Raw genomic sequence first — 26,593 nt, forward strand, 5'->3', positions numbered from 1 at the left:
TGCTGCTATATTCTTCTTAGAGAGAAGAGGCTTTGGATCACTTCCAAACAACCAGTACATGTCAAGTTTTTCTTTTTAAAGTTCTAATTAAACACTGTTTCACGCAGATTCCCACTGCTCCTCTATGCAGCACAATTACCTGGTCAAATGATGTTTTCGGTTTTCTACCAAAAGCTATCAGACATTTGTTGAAAATGTCAAGGTAAAAACAGTTGCGTGATCTAATATCATCTTCACATATTCAACCCTTTGTTTTTCACCAAACAGACCAATCAACTTTGGAGGGAAAAGTCGTTTTCCTTGCATGAAGTAGCAAGCAGACATAATGTCTAGTGCCTGATGAGAAGACACATTGATCCTCTTTGCACCAGTTGCAACTGTGAGGTTGCTGTGATTGTTATGATTTTTTTCACTCTCTTATCATCCTCCTCACTGTGCATGGCGCCCAGACAAACTTAGGCAATAGTTCTTCATTATTTGTCATAGTTTTCTTTTAACCTTTTAATAGTTGGTCTGTCCATAGATATGTTCAATATTTTATTATTATTATTATTATTATTATTATTATTATTATTATTATTATTATTATTATTATTATTATTATTATTATATTACATTATCATATTATATTATGACATAAAGTTTAACACATATCTACCTCACTTGAGTCACATGTTTTCTTGTTCTTACCACTATGATTGTCTGGACCTATCTCACATCATACATATATACATATACTGCAATGAAGCAGGGACTTAATAATTAGTCTATTACTTATAACCTATGTAAAGTAAAATTTAAATGACAAAATTATTAATTTACAATTATTTGGGGTATTAAGGAGCATGGCACAGAGAATTTTCTTTAAAGCTTTTCTTCCCAGTGGTATGTTACTGTGGTACAAATTTTTTTTATTTTTAAGACATTTTTAACAGGGGAGCCAATAAAAATAATCTAAAAGACGACAGGACAATCACTACATATGTCCTCAAACTAAACAGCTTGTTACAATTCTTCATAAAGCCACAAGAGGGCAAAGTTTTGCACTCTGGAGTTTTATGATCCCCTTGGGTATTGTCGGCTAAGCTGTGAAAATCATGCTGATGCTGCTTTGTGATGACAATTGCTGTAAATACCTTAAAATATATATATATATATATATATATATATCTCATCCATTTTGTGTCCCTCCCTACTGTCATAGCAAACTGGAAAACAAGCTTCATACTATACTGAAAGATGAGTATATCTATATCTATATCTATATCTATATATATATATATATATATATATATATATATATATATATATATATAATATATATATATATATATATATATATATATATATATATAATATATATATATATATATATATATATAGATAGATAGATAGATAGATAGATAGATAGATAGATAGATAGATAGATAGATAGATAGATAGATAGATAGATAGATAGATAGATATAGATATATATAGATATATCTATATATATATATATATATATATATATATATATATATATATACTCACATCTTTCAGTATAGTATGAAGCTTGTTTTCCAGTTTGCTATGACAGTAGGGAGGGACACAAAATGGATGAGATCAGAAAGAGGGGGGATGGGGTGGTAGAGGTGGTGAGCATGACCCTATATCTAGAGAGGAAGAAAGGTCACAAAACACACTTTCCCACATAGCCCAGCCCAGACACACAAGGACACACTCACAGGCATTAAACAGAGGCTCTCAGTGCAGTGTGTGTGTGTGCCAGATGAGGGTGTGATGCATGGCTGCTGTCATGGCTTCCTTGACTACATCAGGGCTCACACAACACAGAAACTGAAGAACAATATACTCCCCACTGAAGATATGAAGGGGGGAGAGACATGGCCATATGTGGTGGTTCATCAAACAAAAGTATAGTGGAGAAGATACTTTTAACAGAATGATGCAGCAATCCTGATAGTTGTCTTAAAACTGAGTTGGATCCTGCTCTTTCCATTGCAAAAGTTGTATTCCTATTATTATTTTTTCCATTATTTTCAATGCAGCACAGCAAAATAAACAACCAGTATTTTTATGTTCAATTTATTTGGATGGTAAAATATCCATTTCGATTTAATACTTTACAAAACAATAAAAGTATACAGATATGTGTGCAGTACATGGGGTGAGAACACACTGAATGCATTCCATGAGCCTGCGAACTACATCCATTTGTTCTTGACAACAACACAGTTAAAGGAAAGTATTTGAATACACATTTTGTTCCAAATCTGAAAGCACTTACTGTGGCTTTACTGTCATCGACAACTGAACACATATCAACGCTATCATGTTACAAGCAAAGAAACTTAAATTGGTCTTCTTGTCATCACTCAGTGTATATAACTAGTCTGCACAGACAGATAAATCTCTTTTGTCTGGGTCAGGTTAAACTATCAATTATTTACTTTTGTATTGTTAATATTTAGACAGAAGGACAGAAGGCAGAATCCTTGCTGCTAACAGAAAAACAACATGAGGAGTTCTACTTCAGTGGTCACTCCCTTTTAATTGAGTTCCAGTTGCTTTAACCTTTGAACCCCCTTAAGATAAATACATTCAACAATTCTTAATTTTTATGTCATATTAACACATATCAAACATAGATCAAACTTGACATTGATCCGAAGCTCATTCCAAACATCTGGACTGTCACTGAAAATTTTATTTCACTTTTACAACGGCAAGCTCTGAAGCTTTTGTCATCACTAACAACACTAAATATATGTTTTTGGTTTATATTAGGGTTTGATTCCATAATATTGTGCTGACACCGGTTGAGTTAATACTTATGCTGTTTTGGAGGCTGGAGCTGAGACTGAAGTCACATCAGGAATAATCATGGTACAGTTGCAAGTTGGAAAACCCCTGGGATTTTTCCAATTGTAGTGCTAACCACTAACAGTAATATGATTTAATAATAGTGCATTTATCTCCATATTCTGCATTGAAACATGAACATGTCCACCATAAAATGCTGTACAGCGCTATATCACAACGAAAAGATTACGGTAATTGCTTTGTTGTTTTTTTTTTAAACTGGGTTTACATCTCCAAAATTAAATATGTGTGCTATAGCCATGTCTACTGAATCCTGGACTCCTCAGACACATCCAACTTTCCAAGTCAAAATTCAGACTTTATACAGATTGTTGTTGTATTTCTGTTTGGAAAATCAGAAAATCCAACTTTCAAATACAAACAGAATGCAACATTGTAACTAAGTCTGTTTAAAAACAATAAAATTTTTCACAGCCTTTTCCTTTAAGTGAAAGCTTGGGACATTGAGGTTGGATTCTGCAGAGTAACTATCAGCAGTCAGTGTTCCGACAAAGTAAAGATCAATGCATGCATTCTGTTTAAGAAAAGGGAAAGAAGTTGAGTCTTGCTAACATGTAGACCGAGTGGAACCAGGACAAAAACATTTTTTAATTTTTTTTTGTTTGACCATGAAGGTTTGACCATGAAGGTCAAACTACTGACCTTCATGGTCAGTAGATCTTCATGGTCAGTAGTTTGAGAAAATGCAATTTTATGGCTATTTTACATCCTATTCCATTAGCATCAAAACAGATCTTACTTATTGGTCATATCTTTCTTCTGCTAAGAATGTCACAATTACGATTGTGGATCATTAATCAATACAGTTTTCATCATAAATGGCCATAGGCTAATAACCACCTACGCAACTATTTTGAGTTGCTGTGAAACTTTAAAAACTGGAGTTTATTCAGAATGATGGACTCCACTTTTCTGTCTTTCTGGATCTTTAAGAAGTGTTCTAAGCATTGTCCACCTGAGGTTAGGTACTGACAGCTGATGGCAACTCCAAAGAACCCCACTTTCAAAATACTGAACCATCCCTATAAAGTGTAAATACAGTAAAAAGGAAACTGTTATCCCACAGTACATTGATAATTTCATTGACAAAGAAGACACTTGCCATTCAACAGACATCTTTCAAAGTAGCAAAGCATTTACTCCATTAAGTCCTGAGTCACATAGACATCTGCTGGATTTTTGGAGAACTGAAGGAATAGTAGCAGTCTAAACATGGTAAAGTAGATGGACAAAAATGAATATAAAAGGTCATATTTCGTGTTAAAATCAGGATGTACCGTCCCCATTTTTGGTCTTAATCACCACGAGGCTGACCATAACTGGTATCAGACAGATGGGAGTGATCACCAGGGCAAACACGATTCCTGGTGGTGGGTCACTAAACTCCTCTGTGGGGCACGTTTTGAAATACGCAGAGTGGATGTTGACAAAGAGTTTTTCCACTAGTGAGTTCGGCCATGGGATCCGCAGACAGTCAGATAGGCTCTCTGTGTAAGTGCTAAAGTCGCTGTAGAAGCTGCAGAAAATCAAATAAAAAAATGTGTTGGGAAAGAACATTTAATGCAAGCATATGTTTTGAAACATCTCTAATGTAAAAGTTAGTGACTTGTAAATGAGATTACCTGCTCACTTTATCCCAGACGCACCAATCAGTTGAGTTTAGTGATCTCATTTGTTCATTGAACAAATGCAGATAGTCATCAAATAAAACAGAAAGACACTCCATTGATGGTTTTTCATTACGACCCTCGCAAAACTTACAAACACTGTGGCAAAAGGTATCATTCGGACAAGCTGCAAGTGGAAGGAACAGGAGAGTATGTGAGAAAACATCCAAAGAGGATAAGAGCAGTTTAAGATGTAACAACAGAATTTAATTTTTTTTTTTTAAAAGACTTATGTTACATTAGCATTGTATGTAAGAAATGCCACCTACAAAATTGCAGTTGGTATCCTGAGATCTCTAAATGAGAGATATGGAAAAACATTCAATGAGTAAAACATGTACTTCTGACAAGAAAAGGCAGAAAACACAAAACACACAATCTTGCTAAATCAACTCGAATCACTGTGACATTTCTTTGCCTGGTTTAGCACACAAATTCTTCCAGCACAACTGTTGTTGAGGCTACTGCAGCTGTGAAAGGAAGACCACACACTCACCAGAGAGAAAGGAGAGGAATACCCCAATGAAACCAACAGCTCCCTTCATGTCAAAAAAAAAAGAATAAAGGTGTCTTTTCCCCAAATGATGAAGCTTCCAGAATGTGTATAGCGAGGCATAACAGGAAACGCGACAGGGTTATCTTCGGTTACCAGATGTCCAAACAATGTTACCCGCAGATAGCAGATGTTCTTGGAAGATCTGTCTGATGGCCCTACGCCTTGGCAGCAGCTCTTTGCCTCTTCAACAAACTTTTTTTTTTTTTTTTTTTTTTTAGTTTTTCTTCCTTTTTTTTAAAGGGGTGGAGGCAGCAAAGATTGTCCTCTCTATTCTCCCAAATAAAAAGAGCACACCCAAGCTGGGGCTGGACTCACATCTGAAAACCCTTTACTCTTTAACTCTTGTTCTGCTTTTTAGTCTCAGTTTCTCACAGTCGAAAAGGCCTGGCCAGCTCACAGCATGTGATTTATTTGCCTTTTGGGCTGCCTCTGCCAAATAGGAAACATAAGTAAACATTTAGGGCTTAGTGTTTTGGGGTGGATTTAATCATGACTTTGCAGGGTGTGCTGTGCAGACAGCCACGATTTCATATTTAGGTTAATTTAACAAAAGAATAAGTTATTATTCTGAAACAACCATGACACTCAAAAGACCATTACATATCTATGCTGGCAAGGAATACATAACATTTCCACATTAGATGTTTTTTTTTTTTATCTCATAAAGAACTCATGATTTTGCAAATCTGCTAGATAGTTCCTCACTGTTGCCTCTTGGAGTCTTAAAAAGCCAAGTGAGAGAGGATCAAACTCAAAAAGAAATACATGTATAAATCTGCGGTTTACATTTCACAGCTTAAATTGATGTTACAGAAACTATATGTTCAGCCTCATGTAACATCTGTTTGCTGAGGAGCAGCATTTTGATTTGGTAATGACATCAGGAAATGTGTCTTTTCAGCAGAGGAGGAGCCCACATTCAGGAGTGTTGGCAGGGGAAAGGGGTGGGGGGACAGTTGGGGAAAGAAAAAAATAGTAAGGCACAGGATGAGGAACAACGAAAGGGGCTCTCCTCCAAGTTTCAGTTGTTTCACAACTTTGAGTTCATGCGTTGATCACTGACGTTGCGTGGGGCGAATGACGAACAAAGTCAGGAAGTTGATCCAGGTGGGGGGTGAGTGGGTGTCGTAATGAGGTTTCATTTAACGTCTAACCCTGAAGCCGTTTGGGGCCTCACGTCTACTGCTGGTGACCCCTCTGGTGGAGACCTCCTCAGGAGTTTATCTTGGATCCTTTTGACAAAACACACGAGGAGATGTCCCCTCGGAAAACGAAGTCTGCGAGATCTGTTATCTGGGTTTTGTTTGTTCCAGGACAAACAAATAATTTCAAAGAAGTGATCCCAAACATGCCCCCGGGACAAATGCTTCCATATTCACCATCTGTGACTTTACAATATATAAAATTTTAATCATATTGATCCATCCCTCCTAAACTTTCTACAATATGTATATATAATGTATATATAAACATACGTGTTTATATATACATATACAGTGTATACACTGAATAAGTATATATAAACACTGTGCCATGCAAAAAGCTGAAAGATCACATTATCTGAATCCCATTTTATCTGGTGTAAAATTAGTGTAAAACATTTTTTAAAAGAACATCATAACGACAGTTATACATGGTGGTGAGAATGTGATAATCTCGGGCTCTGGGTTTTGGAAAATTTTGAACAATCAAGTATGTGCTACAGCAAAAAAAAAAAAAAAAAAAAAAAAGTTTGATAATAAGGTTGTAATCTGATCCCTCAACAAAAACAACAAAATGAAGGTTTCTGATTGCTTTGATCAAAATCTAGACTTAAGTTTGATCACAAAACTATGGCATAACTTTACATTTATGCTCAAAAACTCTCCAGTATGACTACTTTTAAGCAATCCTGCAGTGGGTCCAAATTCTTCCACAGTCATGTAAGAAACTCATTGCCACTTATTACAAAGACTTGAAGGCAGCTGTTGCCCTCAAGGGTGACACAACCAACTACTAGGTTTTGGAGGAAAATACTATTTTACATAGGTGTGGATTGCTTTTTTCAATTAATAAATGAAATAATCTTTTTGAAAATTGCATTTAGTATTTTAAGAAGGTAGCAAATATTTTTTCGCTGCACTTGAATTGATTAGCGTCATTCAGCTACCCAATAAACAGCTCAAAGAAAACAAGTTCAAACTCACTGTTATCCATTGTTTGTGTTTCAGTATACCCTACATAAAGAAATGCATCGAACAATGTACAAGATCATTTATTTTTGATTTTCTTTTAAAAACTCACACATACCTGTTGTTTTCTCTGCTGTTGTGAGTGGTTGCACCGTAGCTTTGTCATTATCCAGACAAATTACATGTGTGCATCCTGCAACAAGAAAACTCAAATTTTGGCAGTGCAAAGACATACGGTCAACTTAAAATATAACATTTTTTGTTATTGAACTCATATTTTGTCAACAGTTGTTTTTACACCTTTTTCAATGTGTGAGAAAGTGTGGAGGCTGAAGGAAATAGCGAGATCCATGCAATGGGGAGTCAGTGCATCCTCCCTTTGTCTCCCACTTCTTTAAGGAAGTCTTAATATATTAAACTGAAGGACATTTAAACATATCAACAACAAATGTTCTGACATTAGGAGGAACTTTCTTATTCATATGTATTAACAATTAACAGTATTAACAATCTTACACATGATCAGAAATAATTACTGAATTCTTATTTGGATATGTATTTGGTCTATGCATGTAAGAAGAACCTACACCATACCAGTTGTTTTCTTTCTAAATGTAATTTCCCTGTGTAAAGTCAGAAAGATTTCCTATTGAGAAATTAGATGAAGAGTAAACATTGCTTCACCCTAATACATAAATAGACGATGAAAATAAATGTGTCTTACCCCAAATGAGAAGAGTCACTAAGCAGCCAGAGAACACAAGAGAAAATCTGGTGACAGTCATTTTGCTGAACAATGCTCTGTTCATCTTCACTAGTGGGTAGGGATTACATATCTCAACCTTTACACAGGAAGACTTAAAAAAAGAAAAAGAAACAACAGGAAAGCCTCATTTCCTAGTATGGGCGGATTCACCACATGGGGTAAAGAGTTTCTGATAATGTTACAACTGCTGTGCTACACTGGTACAAAGTCATCACCACTTTCTCTCTGGGTTTTGATACAGAAATTGTGAAAGCATGAAACGTTTCTGTTCATATTTATTCTCCCCTCATTTCTTTTTCTTTCTCTGTTCCTCTGATTATAGGAGAACAAACAATGATTTAAGTTTAAGAAAGGTGTTCAATCAACAACTAACTGACAAAACTGTGATTTAGAAAAAAAAAATTTCTCTTTTTCTCCCATTTGTTTTTATTTTATTCTTGTTTCAATTTTATGTGATGAGTTTCAAAATAATCTTTCAATTTCAACAGAGCTGCCAATGAGAAAATAGTATAAATTCTAGTCTAATTTCAGTCTTCTAAAGATAATTGATAACAAATGTTAATTGACAGAGTTGAGATTGACATCTATTTTATTTTATTAGTCCAATTAATGTGGGACATGTTCTCGAAATAGAAGTGAAACTAAGATAATATTCATGGACAAAAAGTGTGTGAGAGATATTGATCAAGTGAGCCAACCATGATACAAAAGGCCCAATCAATCAATCAATCAATCAATCAATCAATCAACCAATCAATCAATCAAGCAAGCAAGCAATCAATGAAGTTTGTTTGTATAAACTTCATTAATGTACAGCAACAAAATGCTTTACGTCATGAAAACATACCAAAAAAATAAAGCTGAAGAACACGCAGTGTAAAGTGCCATTGTTACACTTCAAAATGTTGATTAACATTTAATTTACAATGTTTAAAAAGCAACTCTACTCTTCCTGGCCACTTTTCTGAACTTGTAAATTCAGAAAAGTGGAGTTCCCCTTTAATTTCTCATTTGGCGGCACATTTGATTACATTTTCCATTTTTTTGTTGCTGTAAATCAAGATTTACTCTGCATGATTTACATAAGGAATGTCCTTTCTTTATCTGTGCTGTTGTGTATCATCAATGTTGAAGACAAACAGCCTCCTTGTTCCCGTCATCGTTAACGTCACATAAAACTTTTGTGGTAAAAGAGAGGTAGCGAAGGGACTTGAGCTGAAACTGAAGTGTTTCTCTGTTTCATTGAAGAATAAGTGCTCTTTCTCAACTGCTGGGCTTGGAACAAAGCCACATATAGCTCATGCCAAAATTGCTCCCACATTTCATTTCACTTAACATTGAGAGCACAGTTTCATTTAAAGGGTAGAGTGTTCAAAAAAAAGAAACATGCACTTAAATATCAAAGGCATTCTTGTGACCACCATCACATGGATGAATTGACTTTTTAAAAAGGAATGATGTTAAATAAGTTTGAAAGTTCAAAATGCTAAAGCCAATGTAGCTTTGTGTAGCTTTTTTTAAATTAGATATTTTTCTTGACTGCAGAGTTATTTGTCTTAGACATCTTTTCATTCTCAAAATCTTTTGTTTCAGACAATTTCTCTTGTAATATTTAGGTCAGTCACACACCAACATCAACACATGAAGTTTACATAATACAGAAAGAAAAACGTTCTCCTTGTTGCAGCCGTTATCTCTAAGTTGTGTGTTTCTGTGAGTATTTGCTTTTGTTTGACAGATCAGTATCAATACTGCGTCAAACACCACCAAATTTGCCATTTTATCTAGAAAAGTTTGTCTGTTCTAATTTTCTCTCTAAATGCTCAATAAAAAGTCAAGAGTGCTTGATGTAAACATAAGGCAGGAAAAAAAACACAGCTTGTTATGTTTTGGGAGCATGATTTTAAGTGTACTAATCTTGTTTAAATAATGTTTTATTGTCACAGATTGTGTCATTCTGTAAGAACCAATCATATAGTGCCCCCTTGTGTGTTAAACAAGGGTTTTCTTTTTGTGTAAATTCAGGTAACTACTCAAATGCCTACACTATATGTAAAACAGTTAGGTAAATTGTATTTTTTTGAGCTTTTGTCATGGGACAAATTTTGTTTTTCCAGTTAATTGAAAATGTTATTACTCCTAATGTAGATATTTATCTACATTGAAGTGAGGCTTTGGTTTTCTTAAGAGAATATTGATGTGGACAGAAATGTAGGGGATTAATAAATGTGCAGAATTATTACACAAATAAATTAAAATTGAGGATTTTCCCTTTTCCAGTCAATTTTTAATTAATCAAATATTTTATATGTGGGTTAGTAACCAAAATGTCCCTTAAAACAAGATGATTCTGTAGGATTTCCCCATCAAAACTTTGTGTCTTTGAATCTTTTGAACTGGTCTTTGTCACTTAAATGTCCTTAACAAATTTCATGACAGAGCTTTGATTCCTTTCACATTTAAACTACATTATAGTCATATTATTTTGTCTAAATTGCCATTGGTTGTAAGAAACATTGTTGTCAGTTCTGCTATGAGGCTACCCTTGGTAAACACCTGTAGGCACTAAAGTTCTTGGACTCAAAAAGAATGAAGCTGAAATAATACTAGAGGCAATGAAGGGGTTAAAAAGAATAAACATCATTTCACCTAAATTTGATGATTAATTGACAACAGAAGAGCATTAAAAATCATGTGTATCAACCTGAGAATTAAGTTATAAGTACTTTCAAGGCATCAATTTAACGGGGAATGATGTGTTCATTTCAAATGATGTGTTCATTTCAAGCCGTCTGAAAAAAAAAAAAAGATATTTCAGATTTTTGTCCTGCTGATAGCAAAGCTTTTATAGTGAGTTCAGCTATTGCTCTCCAAATGTCTGGAGCCAAACAAGATCTTTCTGGCATTCGTGTTTCTTGCACGTAGCCCGCTGTCTTTTCCACAGAAAAGAAAAATGTGTAGAGCTCCCTCTGCAGGAGAAAAGCTGAACCGCAGGTAGGCTGATTTCCCTCTCGACAGAAGTCCGCTGGAATTTTATAAAACTGTAAGCTGGTTTCCAGCTCTTTCTTCATCATTATCACCTTAGTCTGTAAACCAGTAATATATAGTGTAGGGCTGTTTCTGTTGTAAGATATGCTATGTGTTTTATTTTTATTTTTTCGTTTTATGGGCTATTTGCTGATTTTAATCGTCTTTTTTTCATCATGTATTTTAATGCTTGTATTTTACACCAACAGGCGGTCGATTTTAATATTTTCTCAAGGGCTGGCCACTAACCGCAGGCCTACAGAGAATCATGCTTGCGTGTGTTTGTGACCGTGACCCTCCGAACAGTTAATCAGTTCCTGAGTGTGCGAGTAATGGCTGAACGGCGGCGGCTCCGAGCTACTTTTTATTCCCACGACGCAGAATATGCATAAATCCTGGCTCCTCTTCTTGAAAAGGCTGCATCATAATAAATACGTCACTATCCTGCTTGGGTTGAGCTAAGTGCGCAGCTATTTGTAAGCTACGACAACAAGCCTCCACCATGTCCGCGGAGAACGCTGGGATTTCTCTGACATCCCCACGCATGGAGACGATACCTGCGTCAGATCCAAACCAAAGACAGCCTTAATTTGTCCAGCACGCACACACCAACACACACTCACACTCTCTCTCTCTCGCTCGCTCTCTTTCCTACACACACGTACAGAGAGGGACTTGATCGCATTGCGGGGCTGTTGTCGCAACAGAGAGGACTCGAGGATTTAAAGGTATTTAATAACCGCGACAGTTGCTGTGTGGATGTAGACGTGCACACGCGTGTGCCAGAATGCCGCGCCGTCATTGTGGAGCTTGGGTGGGCACGTCGCTAAAGTGTTCCCCATTTAAATGGGCACCGTGTAGCTGCCGTGGCTGCACCTAGAGGACGCAGCGCACTTCATCTGCGTTGTACCACACGTTTGCAAGCTTCCTCCTCCACGACCAAACCTCCTGTCGCTGATTTCGGCGCTAAGTTTTGCCTTAATGCTCATTTCTGGTGGAGTTCTGGCGCAAACAGTGATGTAGATGCTCACTCGGGCCATGATGAAGCACAGAAAACTGTACTACGCACTTTTCTGCTCTGTTGAGGCACGCCCACTTCGTAGCAATGTGGATGCTCCACGCTGTTTAACTCTTAGACCTTATTTACAAGCCACAATAATTGCCCACTGCTTTTTTAATGGCCGCCCTTTGAAAATAATTAGAAAACATGGTGCTGTTTAAATCATTCGGACGGTGGGCTTGTTTTCTCCAGAGGATGGCAGTTTTGTTTTGACAACAGCAGGGGGCAGTATTTCAAAGAGGGTTGCATTTAGGGTAAATGGGGAAGTGCATTCTTCTATAAAACGAGATTGTGTCATACTGAAGGCTTGTTGAGGAATACATTACTTTAACAACTCTTTTTTCACTCATTTGCATTATATGATCAACTGACTTTAACTATATTTTATGCAATCATTAGGATCATACAGGACTTAATGTTGATGCCCTTATCTTCAACATGAATGACATAGATTTATTAGAAATAATATATTAAAATTATCACTATGGTATACATGCTCATAGTGAGTAACCTATGGCCGATGCGGCATAAGATTTTGAATTGAATGAACTGATTTGTTTTGAATTATGCTTCTTTTTAAATTGATATTTCATGAATCTGCTTGTCTTGTAAAGTTTATTGACATGATGTTTTAGTAATTTTTTCACACAATATAAATTGTGTAAAATGAATGGGATGACTTTAAAATTATCTGAGTTATCTTACAAAACTACTACAAAAGATAAAATTGTTGTTGTGCTTTGGAGGCCACATAACAGGCCAACAATGGGAAATTTGAATCTACCAGGAGGTTCAACTTGCTTGCTGAATACTCTTTTTGACTTTTTAAGGAATGATGGAAGAAACAGCTGCTGCAGACCCGGCCTCTGGCACCAGTGCTGTCCCATCAACTCCAAGGCCTCAACCTGGCTCCTTCACCCCTTCCCGCAGTCTCCTAGAGTGGAGAAGGAGGGTCAAGTCTGAGTATATGCGCCTTCGCCAGTTAAAACGCCTTAAAAAAGTAGACAAGGTCAAGGTGGGTTAAACCAATCATTGACACATGGTTTATAGATTAATGTCTGTGAACGTTTGAAAAAAAATTGCTTTGTGTATGTAGTTTATCCCCTTATTTTGAGTTTCATCTGATTTGATCTTTTTGTATTTCCAGAGCTTGTTCATGTCCAACAGGCAAAAGATTGAGCTGCAGACTAATCTCCTGAATACAGAGTGGTCCAAACTTAGGATTCAGGCCATCCCTGTCTCAACCTTTAGTGGATCTCTGGCAAATAAGAAGGTATGTTCTTTTAAAAAGAGAGCGGTTAGGATAAAAGGAGCTCAAATAGGCAGTGACAAAGGGAAATGGTGACTTAAGTGAGCTCATAACCCAAACACTTTGAAAATATATGGGTATCTTTATGTTCCCACATGCTTTTGAGTTTCACTGTAATGTATTTATTTTCTCTGCCTGAGCCAAAACAGCATCTGTGTTCAATTATAATTATCCAGAAGACTCATTCAGAGTATGGTCATGTTCACCTCACCTCTGATCCTCTTCCAGATGTGTGCAGTGGAGTTTGGATTCCCGGAATTTAATTCTCAGGCCATTCCAATGAAACCTCTGTCTACAGTGGCAGGAATCCCCTTCATGTACTCGTGGTCACCACTGCAGCACAACTTTATGGTATCACGTAGCATATTTTGAAATTGTTTTTGCACTCTACGATTGTATAACTGTATTGTTTTTAAGCTTTGGAACATTTAGAAACACTTAATGTTATTCTGTTGAATGAAGCACCAACAGGAGTTTTTTTCTTGTAGGTGGAGGATGAAACGTTCCTACACAACATTCCCTACATGGGTGATGAGGTGCTTGAACAGGATGAGGCCTTCTTAGAGGAACTCATTGACAACTATGATGGCGTTCATGGTGACAGAGGTAAGCAGAGCCTTAAAGGCATATTTATTTCCTATGACATCGTCAGAATTACATGTTACAACTGCATATTTCAGGAAATACTATGTGTTTCTTGGGTTTCCAGATGTAGAGACTGAAAATGTTTTCCAGTCTTCTTTTCAAAATAGTTTAAACTTAGTCAAATTGGATGGAGACCATCTGTTAATACAACTTCAAGTCTTACAACAGATGGTTTGTTGCAAAAACTTACCAAAAATATTTCCAAAGTTTGTGGTTACATCCTTTTTAGGACACTGTATTTGCTGTGTATGTATTTCATCTGAATTAATAGTGGAGGTTTATAGGATTTTTTTTCTACATAAACCCATGATTTAAGACGTATTAAAAAAAAATGTTTCTGTCCCAGAGGGTGGGTTCATCAGCGACGAAATCTTTAAGGAGCTTGTGGATGCCTTGAGTCAATATTCTGACCATGAAGAAGAAGAAGAGGAGGACTCTGCTGCAGGGGTGACAGCAGCAGAGGTTATAGGGAAGAAAGAGGAAGAGAGGATGATGATGAGGAGGAGCTCAGTGGAAGGCTCAGAAGAGACTAAAGCTGGAACATTAATCAGGAGAAAAAGGAGAGGCACCACAGAGTGTGAGTATCTGTGTTTAGAGTGCTTCAGCGTGAACAAGGCACATACTGTCCTTTTTTTACACCATGCAGCTGCCACAAGGTCGTCCTGCCACAGCAGCTCTTGAACTGACATTGTGGCTTTTTTTCCTTGTTTGAGGAAACTTGTTTGTTCATGACACTAATATGACCTGACTCCTATTACAGAGCTGTGTTTGGATTTGGTGGTAACTACACACTTTCCCAACAATTGTGAAATGGAGCTACTGTGCATGCATGAACAGGGAGGCTATAAATTACAGAATACAAGAAAGTACAACCATTAAGAACAATTGTTACTAACTGTTCTTGAGAAGAGGAGACAATGTCTTGTTCAGAATTGTTCAAACACCCTTTTTGCATAATCAGTGTTTATGCATCTGTATGAAGACCTGATGTTTGGTCATATCTGGTTCACTTGTGTAACGCTCCCTGCTTTGTTTCCTAAAAGTGAAGGATGTGTCCGGCAGCAAGAGGATCCCTAACGATAAGATATTTACAGCCATCGCCTCGATGTTTCCCTACAAGGGCACCACAGAGGAGCTGAAGGAAAAGTAAGAAAAGTGCAGTCAATGGGATCTATTTGCACCGCGATCAGTAGTCTGTTGCTTAGCGTTCACCACGGAGATGAATTCTGGGTTCCTCTCTGGCTCTCATACTCAAAGGATACTTGCATCAGGAGTTGAAAGACCTTAGAACTTATGGTGCCATAAGAAGTATTTGGCCCTTTACAGATTTGTTCAAGTGAAAATTAGTACACCCTGTGGCAGCCTGAATGAACAAATGGCTATTTAACAATACTGAATAATGAATTAATACTATCAAAGAAAGAAAGTAAGCCCAAAATGCTGTTTTCAAACAGTTATTTAATTTGCTAAGGAAAACAAAGCTACATAGCCATATCTGAAAAAATAATTGCCCCCTGAACTGGGTGTCCCAACCGTGGCAGCAACAAATCCCATCTAGCTTTTGCAGTGGAAAGCGGTGATTCTTTTACGGCACTGTGGAGAAATTTTGGTCCACTCTGGTTTGCAGAAGAGTTTTTTTTTTAAATTCCAGCAACCTGCTTTAACATTTAGGTCTAAACTTTGACCTTTTTTGTTTAGTTCTAACCTGATGACCAAACATTCTCCTTCAGGATTCTTTGATGGAGCTAAAACAGCTAAAACAGCAAATGGAGCTCCAGACCAGGAAACTACCCCCCTGTGCTTATCATATGATGTACTGTTTTAGAAAAATGTTGTTAATTTTACACCTGATGTAATGGGGCATATCTTCCTTCCTTCAAGTTTTCACCATTGGATTTTATATATGCAGCTTCAGGGTTCTTTTGGGTCTCCCTTGATGATTCAAGAAGGGTCACCACATTTCTGTATGTCATCCATTTGTGGATAAATATTTTAGGTTCTGATGACTTTGTATCTCATCTGTTTTTTGTTTTTTTTTTAGATTTATGAATGATGTATTGGTTTTGAGATCTTTCCACCAATTTGAGGTTGTCTTAATTATGCAGATTATATAGCAGTTAATTAATGAATTAGCAACAGAGATAATTATGTTTCTGCACAGTTTATGGACTGGGCACTTTGTCACTGCTAACCTTCATAGAACATCTGGACGGACACAGATATTAATATCAGATCAGTATATCTCTTATTTCTTTAAAGCTTTGACATATTTTTTATATTCTTCACAGGTACAAGGATCTACAGGAGCCACCAGGCCCAGTAAAACTCCCCCCCCTCTGCACTCCCAACTTAGATGGGCCTTTTGCAAAGTCTGTGCAGAGGGAGCAGTCGTTGCATTCCTTCCACACACTCTTCTGTAGACGTTGCTTCAAATATGACTGTTTCCTCCACCGTAATAGCCCTTTTTTTGTTTGATTTATGACTCTGATCAATATATTATGATTGAAATATTTTATTAATGTTTGCATTGAATGTTGCAATTCGTGCAGCAGGTAGTGAGAATGCATTGTCTCTGTTCATGAAGCTTTTCATGCAACACCCAATGTTTACAAGAGGAAGAGTAAGGAGATCCGCATGGAGACTGAACCGTGTGGGGAAGACTGCTTCCTTTTACAGGTATACTCAGTCCATGAACTCTATGCTTGGGATACGTTGTACATTTCAGTGCTCATTGTGTTTTACCCCATCAATACTTCATTTTTGCAGAAAGGAGCTAAAGAGTTTGTAGATCGGAATATGTTACGGTCGCAGAGATCTCGGAGGCGACGGAGGCAGCAGCGACCCACCGGTTCCACCGGTTCTGGACCAACTGGGTCTGTTGAGGAAGGCAAGGAGGGTGAAAGTGACCATGAAACCACTTCCTCCTCAGGTATTGCACTCCTCTTACTGAAAGACGTTTTTTTTTTTTTTTTTTTTTTTTTTCTGTTTTACAAAGCAGAAAAAAAATCCATTATTGCAGCCACTTGGAAATGAATGTGATAATGTGTTTATAGCAAGGCGGTTAAGGTTGTCTGCTCTGTGGGTTTGTACAGTACAGACACAATTTGTTTCCAGAAACCTAATGCACTGAGTCACTGAATTAGATGCATCATTTACCATAAACTTCCCTAGTTTCTGCATGACTGTGTTGCCCAACTCACTGCTCCCCATCTTAAATATGAACATTTGGCTGCAGATTGCGGTTTTCAAGTCATATCCTGCTCTCTCCTCTCATCTTCTTCCAGTGTCAGCTGTCTCTTGCCAACCAAAATATACCAACAATTATTGTTGCATGAATCAGCCTCCATACAAGCCCAGCCTTCTCCTCATCTCCATGCTTTTCTTCTCCTCTCTTTTTACATTTCTTGCTTACATCTTGATGTAGAGAGCGGAAAGAACGAAATCAGAGAACCGTCCACCGGCTTGTTGTCTTAATTTTCCACCCTGAATCTTTCATCTTTTTTTCGATCAGTTCCTCTCTTGAAGCTGGTGTGGGAAATTACTGGAGCTTAGCCAGTGACTCAGCACACTTTATCACACGTGTAAGGATAATGTGGAAAAACAGATTGTTCAACAGACTGATGCAGAGCATGAAGAAGCTGGAGCATGTGGCCTCACTTGTGCTCCATTCAGCCTGTTGCCAGGCAACATTCACCTCTCCAGCTTGTCCTTGGGATGTTAAGAGCATTAGTTTTGAATACCCAAAATCTTCCATCATATATGTGTCCGTCAATGGAAATACAGTCATTTTGCCTAGAAATGTCAATTGATAGTGTCTAAACTCCACCTCTAAATAATTTAATATCATTCTGTTATGTGAATAAAGTGATGAGAAAATGAGAACATCAAAGTTTTTGGCCAGCAAATTGCAACATGTGAACATGTAATATAATCTAACAGAATATGAACTTTTTTTCAAGGAGGATTGAGCAAAAAATGTCAGTATGTAGTTCTACAAAGCTGAGAATCAGCACAAAAACATGCTGCTGTTATTGCAGTGAAAATTGGTTCTAGGTTCTACAAGCTATTAACCCAACAGAGCAGAAGACAAATGGACCATTTTATTTGCAAATAAAATTTAGAAAACTCACAAAAAAAAGGTCTTTCACATAAAATCCTGGCGTTTGTGGGCATAACAAGATGCAATATTCAACAATAAAAGAGGGTATGTGTTTTAAAGATCTTCAAACACTTTTCTAAAAAGAATAAAACATTTTTTTTCCTGTTTTTTCACAAAGCCTTGTTTTTGCCTGGGTGTGTGTAATAGAGGGGAATTCTCGCTGCCAGACTCCAACCAAGCTGCGTCCAGGCGAAGATGAAATAGAGCGTCAGGAGTGCTGTGTGGTCCAGTGGAGTGGGGCAGAGGAGTCACTGTTCAGGGTGCTGCACGGCACATATTTTAACAACTTCTGCTCCATTGCACGTCTCATTGGTACCAAGAACTGCAAACAGGTAAAAAATGTTATACTCATATTTCATATAAACATTTTTTTCTTCATTACAAAATATTCACATGTCAATTAAAAGGGATTTTACTGAACTTGAACAACAAAAAATAACCTTGTTTTAATTATTAAACAAAAAATCTAAACAAAAATGTGTCCAACTCTTCTTTAGTTCACTTTTTTTTTTTTACAAACTGTCTCGTTTTCCCACACATACGATATAATTCATGATGGATTCTATGGAATTGTATTTGGTTTATGCAACATATATCTTCTGTTCTAATGTCCAAATAATCCAATTTTGACAATTTTGTTCAAAGAACGTTAATCTCTGAGTTTTGGTGTTCTCTGAGGAAAACTTTAATCTTAATCCTTTTTCATACAGAGCAAATGTTTCTTTACACTTCATATGAAAGATAAGCTTGCAGTTCCTTTCTGTATGGCATAGACACACGCTTTCAATCGTGGTAAGAATTTGCTCTAAGCTCCTTAAAGGCGTTTTAGGGTTTTTTTATGGGCTTCCAGGTAATTGTTAGAAAATCTTTTTACAAGATTTTTATGATGGATACATTTAAATTGATCATTATAATTTTAAGAAAAGCATTGTCAAGCCATCAGTCTGTTTCTCAACCCTAACCCTTGTACAGAGGTTTGTTGAAATCAAACCTAAATTTAGATTTAAATGACTCAAGGAACATCATCTTTCGTTAAGTGGGCTCTGCTTTGATATATTTAAACAGCCCATCTTAAATGTTTTTGTAGAATAGGTAAAATAAATAAAGCCATGACAAATATAATAAAGAAACATACTAACATTTAACATCTGTTGTCTCGTAGTAATTATCCAAGAAACATGTTTTTGGTCTTAGCCTAAAATGACACATGGTTGTTTGGACACAAAGTGAAAAACACACTATAGATGTTTTTGGGGGGTTTTTGTTACATTTGAGTTAGTTCCTGTGTAATGACAGATGCATAGTGAGCTTGTGGTTTTATGCTGCACCTAATTGGACTGACTAGAACATTATATTGCATGTGGCCCAATAAACAGGGATTCTTACCAGATGTGACATTGCTCATAGTTACATGTAATCAAGTCTTAAAAAAGGCAACATCTGCAGTCATTTTAGTCTCTTCTGGGCTGCTATTAATATTTTATTCTTTGTTTTCTTAGTTGTATTGGTGGTCAGTGTTATAGTTTCAAACCTTGTCAGAGACATTGATCCAGTCTCTTTATTTCATTTCTACTCCTGGAGGTCTCTTTTTATCAGAAAGCAACAAAATCTGTATTAGACTGTAATAGCTCTGCTTATGTTGCGAATGTCCCGCCTACTGCTTCACTCTGTGAAAATGCTGAAACCAGCTGCACCGTTACGCATGTCTGTGTCCTGGGGAAGAGGCCAAATCTGGGTTTTGGCAGCCAGAGGTGGTTTGTGTGTGTGTGTGTTTCAGTGTGTGTGCAGATACACTCTTGCATCTGGTTGATGCACTCTGGTTGTGAAAGCAGAAGATGGAACTAAGCAGGACATTTTGTCACAGATTATTTAGTAGTGTACACAGGTTGCACAATATTGCACAATGTCATTGCTATGAGGACAAAGTTGTTGTAATTGTGTGCATGTGTAATTGATTTGTTGGTTAACTTGTCTGTTGTTGACCTTTCTCACAGGTCTATGAGTTTGCAGCGAAAGAGGTTCTGATCCACCGGGTCCCTTTGGTAGATGGAGGCATCTCACCCCAAAAGAAGAAAAGGAAACACAGGCAAGTTGCTGTCTGTTATGGACCAGTGCTTTTTAATATCTTGTGACTGTCAATATCTGGTCATATTTCAAACCCAACTTGAAAAGCAATGTATTTAAATTTTAGGTAATAAACCAAAACAAAGTAGTTTATAGTCCATTATCAAAGAGAGGTGAAAATAAAAACATTGAAAAAAGAGACTGTCAGTAATGGCAAATTTGCAGCATACAAAAATACTATCCAGTTATCAAAAACAGCATAATCAATCACCATTAATAAGGTTTAAGGGTTTTTTTATGTTACTGATCCGGCCTTTCAAACTCATTCGGTCACAGCCACTGGTTCTTACTGTTAAAGGGGAGTCTTTAATTTTTACTGGCATGACATGCATGCTTGTTATGAATGATGACTGCAAAGTTAATAACTTTATGCAATCAACTATCCACTGTCCCTCCAAGCCTGTTTAGGAAGAATAATGTTTCTTTAGATATGACACATTTTTTTCAGATTGGATAAATAAAATAAATGTGACTGCAATGGTTAATAACTACAATTAAATTTTAGTTTATGTACTCTTAATTAATCTGTCTGTTATTTGATGATTGTATTTTTCTGTCTAAAAACAGGATCTGTTTGTTTTGTAAAGAGCCTTAAATTATTTGTTCTTGTAGGTTGTGGGCAAAGATTCAGCTGAAAAAAGGTAAATTTATCTTCACATTTGATTTTTGCTTCTCCTTGACCTGGAACACAGCTTGTAGCTTTGATCTTTCTGCTTTTTCCCCATGTTGCTCCAGATAACTCCTCCAATCAGGTGTACAACTATCAGCCATGTGACCACCCTGACCACCCATGTGACAGCTCCTGCCCTTGTGTGATGACCCAGAATTTTTGTGAGAAGTTCTGTCAGTGCGAACACGAGTGTGAGTGTCACTGTTTGCTTTTCACCTATCAAGAGTTTGTCAGAAAATTGTTTTTTACTTGTGCTGCTCGCAAACAGTAGTTGCATTCAGCCTGCTCTTCCAGGTCATTAATATGGTTGTCACTGAAAGCATTTTTCTTTGAGTCCCTCGTGTCACAAAGGAGCAGAAATGTAGAATGTGAAATACAAACTGTATTTTGGCAGTGGGCAGAAAGCAAATCATCTTTTGGTGGGAATAGATGGTTGTGTTTTACCACAAGGCAGCATTTATAATTAGGTTTTCACTACAGCAGGTGTGACCCAGAGAAGCTTTTCCCAAAATGTCCACATGGTGGTGGAATCAGATTTGTAATTCACCCTCTGGAGGGTTAACAACAGATAAAGAGAAAGGCTTGGAAAAAAAAACTATTTTTTTTCCTTGTTCACTCTCCTCCCTTCTCCATGTTATGCCGCCTTTTCCCGTAGCAGAGGAACACAGCTGCCAAACAGGAAGCAGCCCTCTTTTTTCACATGTGTGTGGAAAAGAGGGCCGGACTTTTCCAAGTCCATGGACTTGGAAAAGAATCAAAGGGATGTCAGAGGCTCTGTGCCTGATATACAGCATCATCAGTATAAGTCAAACTCTTCCAGCCTGAAAATGTTTGACACATAAACCCCAGAGAGGAAAGGAATTGGGGATTAAAGAGCACCTCAAAGAGAAACAAAAATATGTCTGGGCCTTATGTTATAGATAGTTGCACTCTTTAGTTGTATATCAGCATTTCTGCCAGTAGAGGGCTCTTATATGGCTTTATCAACCACTTTATTAGGTACACAGGATTAGATACCTTTATCTTTCAAAACTTCCTTTCTGTCATAGACCTGTGAGAAAGGTCAACTATTCAACAAGGTATCAATTATCAATAAGATATATTTCGTCTTACTTTTATAATAGCTGCAGAATATGGGTGCATTGTGGTCACAAAGAATGTACATGGTCAGCAACAATACTCAGGTATGCTGTGATGTTTAAGAGTTGCTCATTTGTTACTAAGTGGCCAAGAATGTGCAACAAATATCCCCTACACGCCCACAGGCAAAACAAATGCAGGCTGTCACGTTGTTTATGCCATAGTTTGACGCCCCCCATCTGACTGTTGTGGCTAAAATCAACCCACTAGTCCAAGCAATATTTTTCCAATCTGTTACACTTCATTTTTAGTGTTACCTGTTGTGTGGTCTTCTCTATTGTATTCTGCTTTAAGGTTGACTCATATATTCAAGAGAGAATTTCCTACAGTCATCTTTTAGCCCTTTGTAATCTCAACCTGGTCTGACTTATATTCTCTCATCTCCGATATCAACAAGGTGTCACTGGATGGTTTTTCTCTTTTGGACTGTCCTCCATAGATCCCAAATAATGCATAAAATCCCAGTAGATCAGCAGATTCTGAAATATTCGGACTAGTTTATCTTGCATCAAAGAAATTGCCATGGAAATTGCCATTTTATTCCCATTCAATGCTCGTTTGAACTTCACCAAGTCATCCTTACCTTGTTTCTGGGGATGCGATTGATAGTCACTATATGTGTGAACAAGCAATTGCACTAGAACCTGGTCAAGCAGTTTCCTTGTATCTAAATGTTTTGCAGGCCAGAACCGTTTCCCAGGCTGCCGATGTAAAACCCAGTGCAACACCAAGCAGTGTCCATGCTACCTGGCTGTACGAGAGTGTGACCCAGATCTCTGCATGACCTGTGGAGCTGCCGACCACTGGGACAGCAAAGTGGTGTCCTGTAAGAACTGCAGCATCCAAAGAGGCCTTAAAAAGGTTCATGAAAGTTCCAGATGATAGTGTACACTAATGGTCCAATATTCAGATGTTGTGCATCAGGAAAGAAAACTACTTATGGCTTCTCTTTCAGCACCTGTTGCTGGCTCCATCAGATGTTGCTGGTTGGGGAACATTCATCAAAGAGCCTGTGCAGAAGAATGAATTCATCTCTGAGTACTGCGGAGAGGCAAGTCCATGCAGTTTAATTAGATTTTTCACAGTTTCTGACAATCGATTTTAATTCTTTCATTTCTATCTGCAGCTGATCTCTCAAGATGAGGCAGACAGACGAGGAAGGATTTACGACAAATACATGTCAAGCTTCCTTTTCAATTTGAACAACGGCAGGTTTTTTCTATTCTTGCTGCAAGGCTTTACTATATGTTTAAGCTGGAATCAGAAATTGTGTTGAAGGGTAGATAGTATGAAGTGATGTTCTGTTTTAAGCTTACAGAGGTAAAACCCAATTGAAGTAGAGAAAACTCATAGCACGTTCTCCTAGTAGATAAATTCAACTTTGTTGCACTTGGACTTTGACGCTGCTGGAGGAAAACACTTTTTATGTTCTGCTCTCAGTTCATGTTTGACTTAAGAAGATCATTGGTGGCATACCTCTGCCAAGCACCATTTCTATTGTAATTAATAAAGTTGTTTCTTGATTAATAATCTTCCCGTACACATATTTTTAATGGTATATAAAAGTTCCCCAATATATCCTCTTGATTTGTTGAGACTTTAAGATCATAGAAGCTCACTTTTGTCTTCGGCCTTCCTGTTAACTTTTGCTTTAGGGAGAAGTACTCGGGATTTATCTTCTGCAAAGATATGAACTACTTATACAATTCTAACTCTACAAGTCTTGAAAAGTCCTGAACTAATCATTCAATTCTGTCTACAGATTTTGTAGTGGATGCCACACGAAAGGGGAACAAAATTCGATTTGCAAATCATTCAGTTAACCCCAACTGCTATGCTAAAGGTGAGTGTTTCGTTGGCAGAATGAATTCAAGGTTTTCTGAAGACTTTCTTCACTGATGTTGCTCTTGTTGCCAATGCAGTTGTGATGGTTAATGGAGACCACCGTATTGGAATCTTTGCCAAGCGAGCTATCTTGCAGGGGGAAGAGCTCTTCTTTGACTACAGGTGGGGTTGCAGGCCTTTTTGTGACTACATTAGTTTAAGTGTAGCATTAGAGGAAAAATAGTGTATGCAGTCTATGCATTTTTACCTGCTTAATTACTTGCTTCTTGACTTGTTTCCACCCACAGATACAGCCAAGCTGATGCTCTGAAGTATGTGGGGATAGAGAGGGAAGTGGACATGACTTAGCTTTGTTACTATATCTATTGACTGGCCTTCGTTCAACATCTCTGTACGTTATGCAAGCTTCTTCAGCATATATAATGTAGATCAGTGAGATGCATGTGCTGTCTTTTGACACATCACCAACTAAACGTGTTAGCCAAGTGCTTCAGCTTCAGTCAGATCCTTTTCCTGTTCGGTCACGTAGTATTGTGGATAATAGCGTTATACCCTGACTGTTCCACTGAAAAGCTTGCATCATTAATACATTTCTGCCATGAAATAAGCTCATTTATATCAATGTTCTGCAAAAATAGGCAACTAGTTGACAAACCGACTGACTGAATGTAACTTTAGATGGCAAAGAAGAGGTCTTACCTCACAAAATCCCAGAATTGGTACTCAGATCGTTGTATATACAGCAAACATATAAACATCATCCTACCATGATAATAAAGTAAAATAGTAAGAGTAAATGTCTTCCTTTAACATTCAAAAGAAGTGCCAAAAGATTATTCATTAAAAAGCTAAAATAATCTGCATGTGATGTGTTGTATAAAAAAAAAGAGAAAGGTTATTAAGTACGAAAAAGCTAAATGACCCATTGTGTAACATTTAATTCACCGTGCTTTTTATTATACAGTGTCTTGCAAAGGTTTTCACTCTGCTTTCATTTGGTCTCCTTACATTGTTTTATGACATTACAACTACCGACTTTGGGTTTTATGTAATAGATCAATACAAAATAGTACACAATTTAGAGAAGAAACAACTTAGCATTACAATTATTGGGACACATCTGCATCTAAAAGATGTAGCAATGAAATGAATAGAGGCCACTTAGGTATTTCTCCAGCAGCTTTGGTCATAAGCAGACTGATGTTTTCATCAGTTCCACCCTGTGAAATAGCTTATGCTGAGATTGAATGAGGAAAATGTTGAACATAAACAGGTAAGCATTGTATCTACTTTACAACTGACCTAATGTCTGCTGAAACATAAACTTCCACTTGCCACAACTCAGTGTTTTAGATGTTTATATTTTTCATATTTAAAAATGACAGAATAAACAGGAAAGTCTGTTTCCATGGTGATACATGGTAATTTATAATTACCATTTAGAGTTTTTTTTGCAATCTACATGGTAATTGGGGGTTTTCCTCCATACATAATGGACATCAGATTAACAAAAACGCCACATTTTAATTTTTTATTTTTAAAATTAATATGCATGTTTTTCCTTTGTGTTGGTCTATCACATAAAATCACTACAAACTGATTTGTTTCTGTAAAATTTTAAAATAAACTACAAGGAGCGTGGATACATTTGCAATGCACTGTAAATGTATTTCATTGAAAGCTTGCTCATTTCAAATGAGGTCTCCCTGAGTAGTATTGGACAACATGAAGGTTAATGCTGTGTATACTGTATGCCTATAAAAATAAAGGTTTAACTTTATACTTTATGAATGTTGGATGTATTATTGCTTCCTGCCTATTTATTACATCCAGTCAGCACTTCACTTAACACACTACAGTTTTCATTTTTAGGCTTTTTTTATTGAGATGACAGTTTGCTTTAATTTACACAGTAATGGTCATTTACAGTGAAATCATTACAAAATAAAGCTGGGGAACAACAAAAAGAATCCAGACTTTTAATATTTGTTTCAGAAAGCTTCTGTTTGGTGGTGCAGGGAAATCTGAGCTGGTCTTATCATGCCTCCTGCTTGCTTTGGTGCCTTATCATCCGTCTCATGCAAATCGTGACTGACAGGGTGTCTGAAAATGCTCTTCTCCCGTTGAAGGTTTTAAAATCTGCTTCTGGGAGCCAAAACATACCCATATTACAATCCCTTTACTTTAGAATACTCAAAATAAGGTTTTTAAATTATTTTTTTAAAGTTTAACGCTAGGATGCATTAAATAGTGCTCAAAAAGTTTCATATTTCCAACATAAAGCAAACACCCTGTCAGTGCTGACATCCAGCTGAATAGCTCCCTCTACTGACCATTTTACTGTAACCCTCACTACATCATCCGTAGAGCAATTCTAGAGTTGCTGTATTACATTTAGTGGCTTAAATTGTTGGCATCTGTGCAGGTTTACTCGGTCTTGGTGGCCAAACTGCAAATACACAAACATCAAAAGGTCGGGTCTCGCACACACACTCCAGGGACCACATATGATTTTTGTTGTAAAGTGAAAATAATGTGACACTGCTAAGGTGGATGTCCATTTAACGA

The 26,593-nt window shown here is 37.1% G+C and overlaps 2 protein-coding genes across 4 annotated transcripts; one reads left to right on the top strand and one right to left on the bottom strand.

Annotated features, from left to right (window-relative positions):
• Positions 1-2,072: 2,072 nt before the first annotated feature.
• Positions 2,073-8,081, bottom strand: ramp2 (receptor (G protein-coupled) activity modifying protein 2). 2 transcript variants are annotated; one of them, XM_055021622.1, is made up of 5 exons: positions 8,005-8,081; positions 7,399-7,473; positions 4,823-4,849; positions 4,509-4,680; positions 2,073-4,402 (listed from the first exon to the last, which is right to left on the bottom strand). In XM_055021622.1, the coding sequence occupies exons 1-5, from the start codon at positions 8,063-8,065 to the stop codon at positions 4,153-4,155; spliced, it is 585 nt and encodes a 194-aa protein (XP_054877597.1). In that variant the 5' UTR covers positions 8,066-8,081; the 3' UTR covers positions 2,073-4,152. The 2 variants fall into 2 exon arrangements, with proteins under 2 accessions (XP_054877597.1, XP_054877598.1); XM_055021623.1 differs by lacking the exons at positions 7,399-7,473; positions 8,005-8,081 and adding an exon at positions 5,050-6,792.
• Positions 8,082-11,034: 2,953 nt separating this feature from the next.
• Positions 11,035-25,812, top strand: ezh1 (enhancer of zeste 1 polycomb repressive complex 2 subunit). 2 transcript variants are annotated; one of them, XM_055021524.1, is made up of 20 exons: positions 11,035-11,089; positions 12,964-13,148; positions 13,281-13,406; positions 13,671-13,793; positions 13,931-14,048; positions 14,434-14,664; positions 15,131-15,233; positions 16,376-16,539; positions 16,672-16,763; positions 16,854-17,016; positions 18,394-18,578; positions 20,241-20,332; positions 20,983-21,011; positions 21,106-21,231; positions 22,863-23,041; positions 23,136-23,231; positions 23,307-23,388; positions 23,943-24,023; positions 24,103-24,187; positions 24,313-25,812. In XM_055021524.1, the coding sequence occupies exons 2-20, from the start codon at positions 12,966-12,968 to the stop codon at positions 24,371-24,373; spliced, it is 2,319 nt and encodes a 772-aa protein (XP_054877499.1). In that variant the 5' UTR covers positions 11,035-11,089; positions 12,964-12,965; the 3' UTR covers positions 24,374-25,812. The 2 variants fall into 2 exon arrangements, with proteins under 2 accessions (XP_054877499.1, XP_054877498.1); XM_055021523.1 differs by lacking the exon at positions 11,035-11,089 and adding an exon at positions 11,206-11,801.
• Positions 25,813-26,593: the final 781 nt, after the last annotated feature.

Source organism: Poeciliopsis prolifica, unplaced genomic scaffold (genome assembly GCF_027474105.1).
Source record: "Poeciliopsis prolifica strain line A6 unplaced genomic scaffold, Auburn_PproV2 SCAFFOLD077, whole genome shotgun sequence".
Taxonomy (NCBI): Eukaryota; Metazoa; Chordata; class Actinopteri; order Cyprinodontiformes; family Poeciliidae; genus Poeciliopsis; species Poeciliopsis prolifica.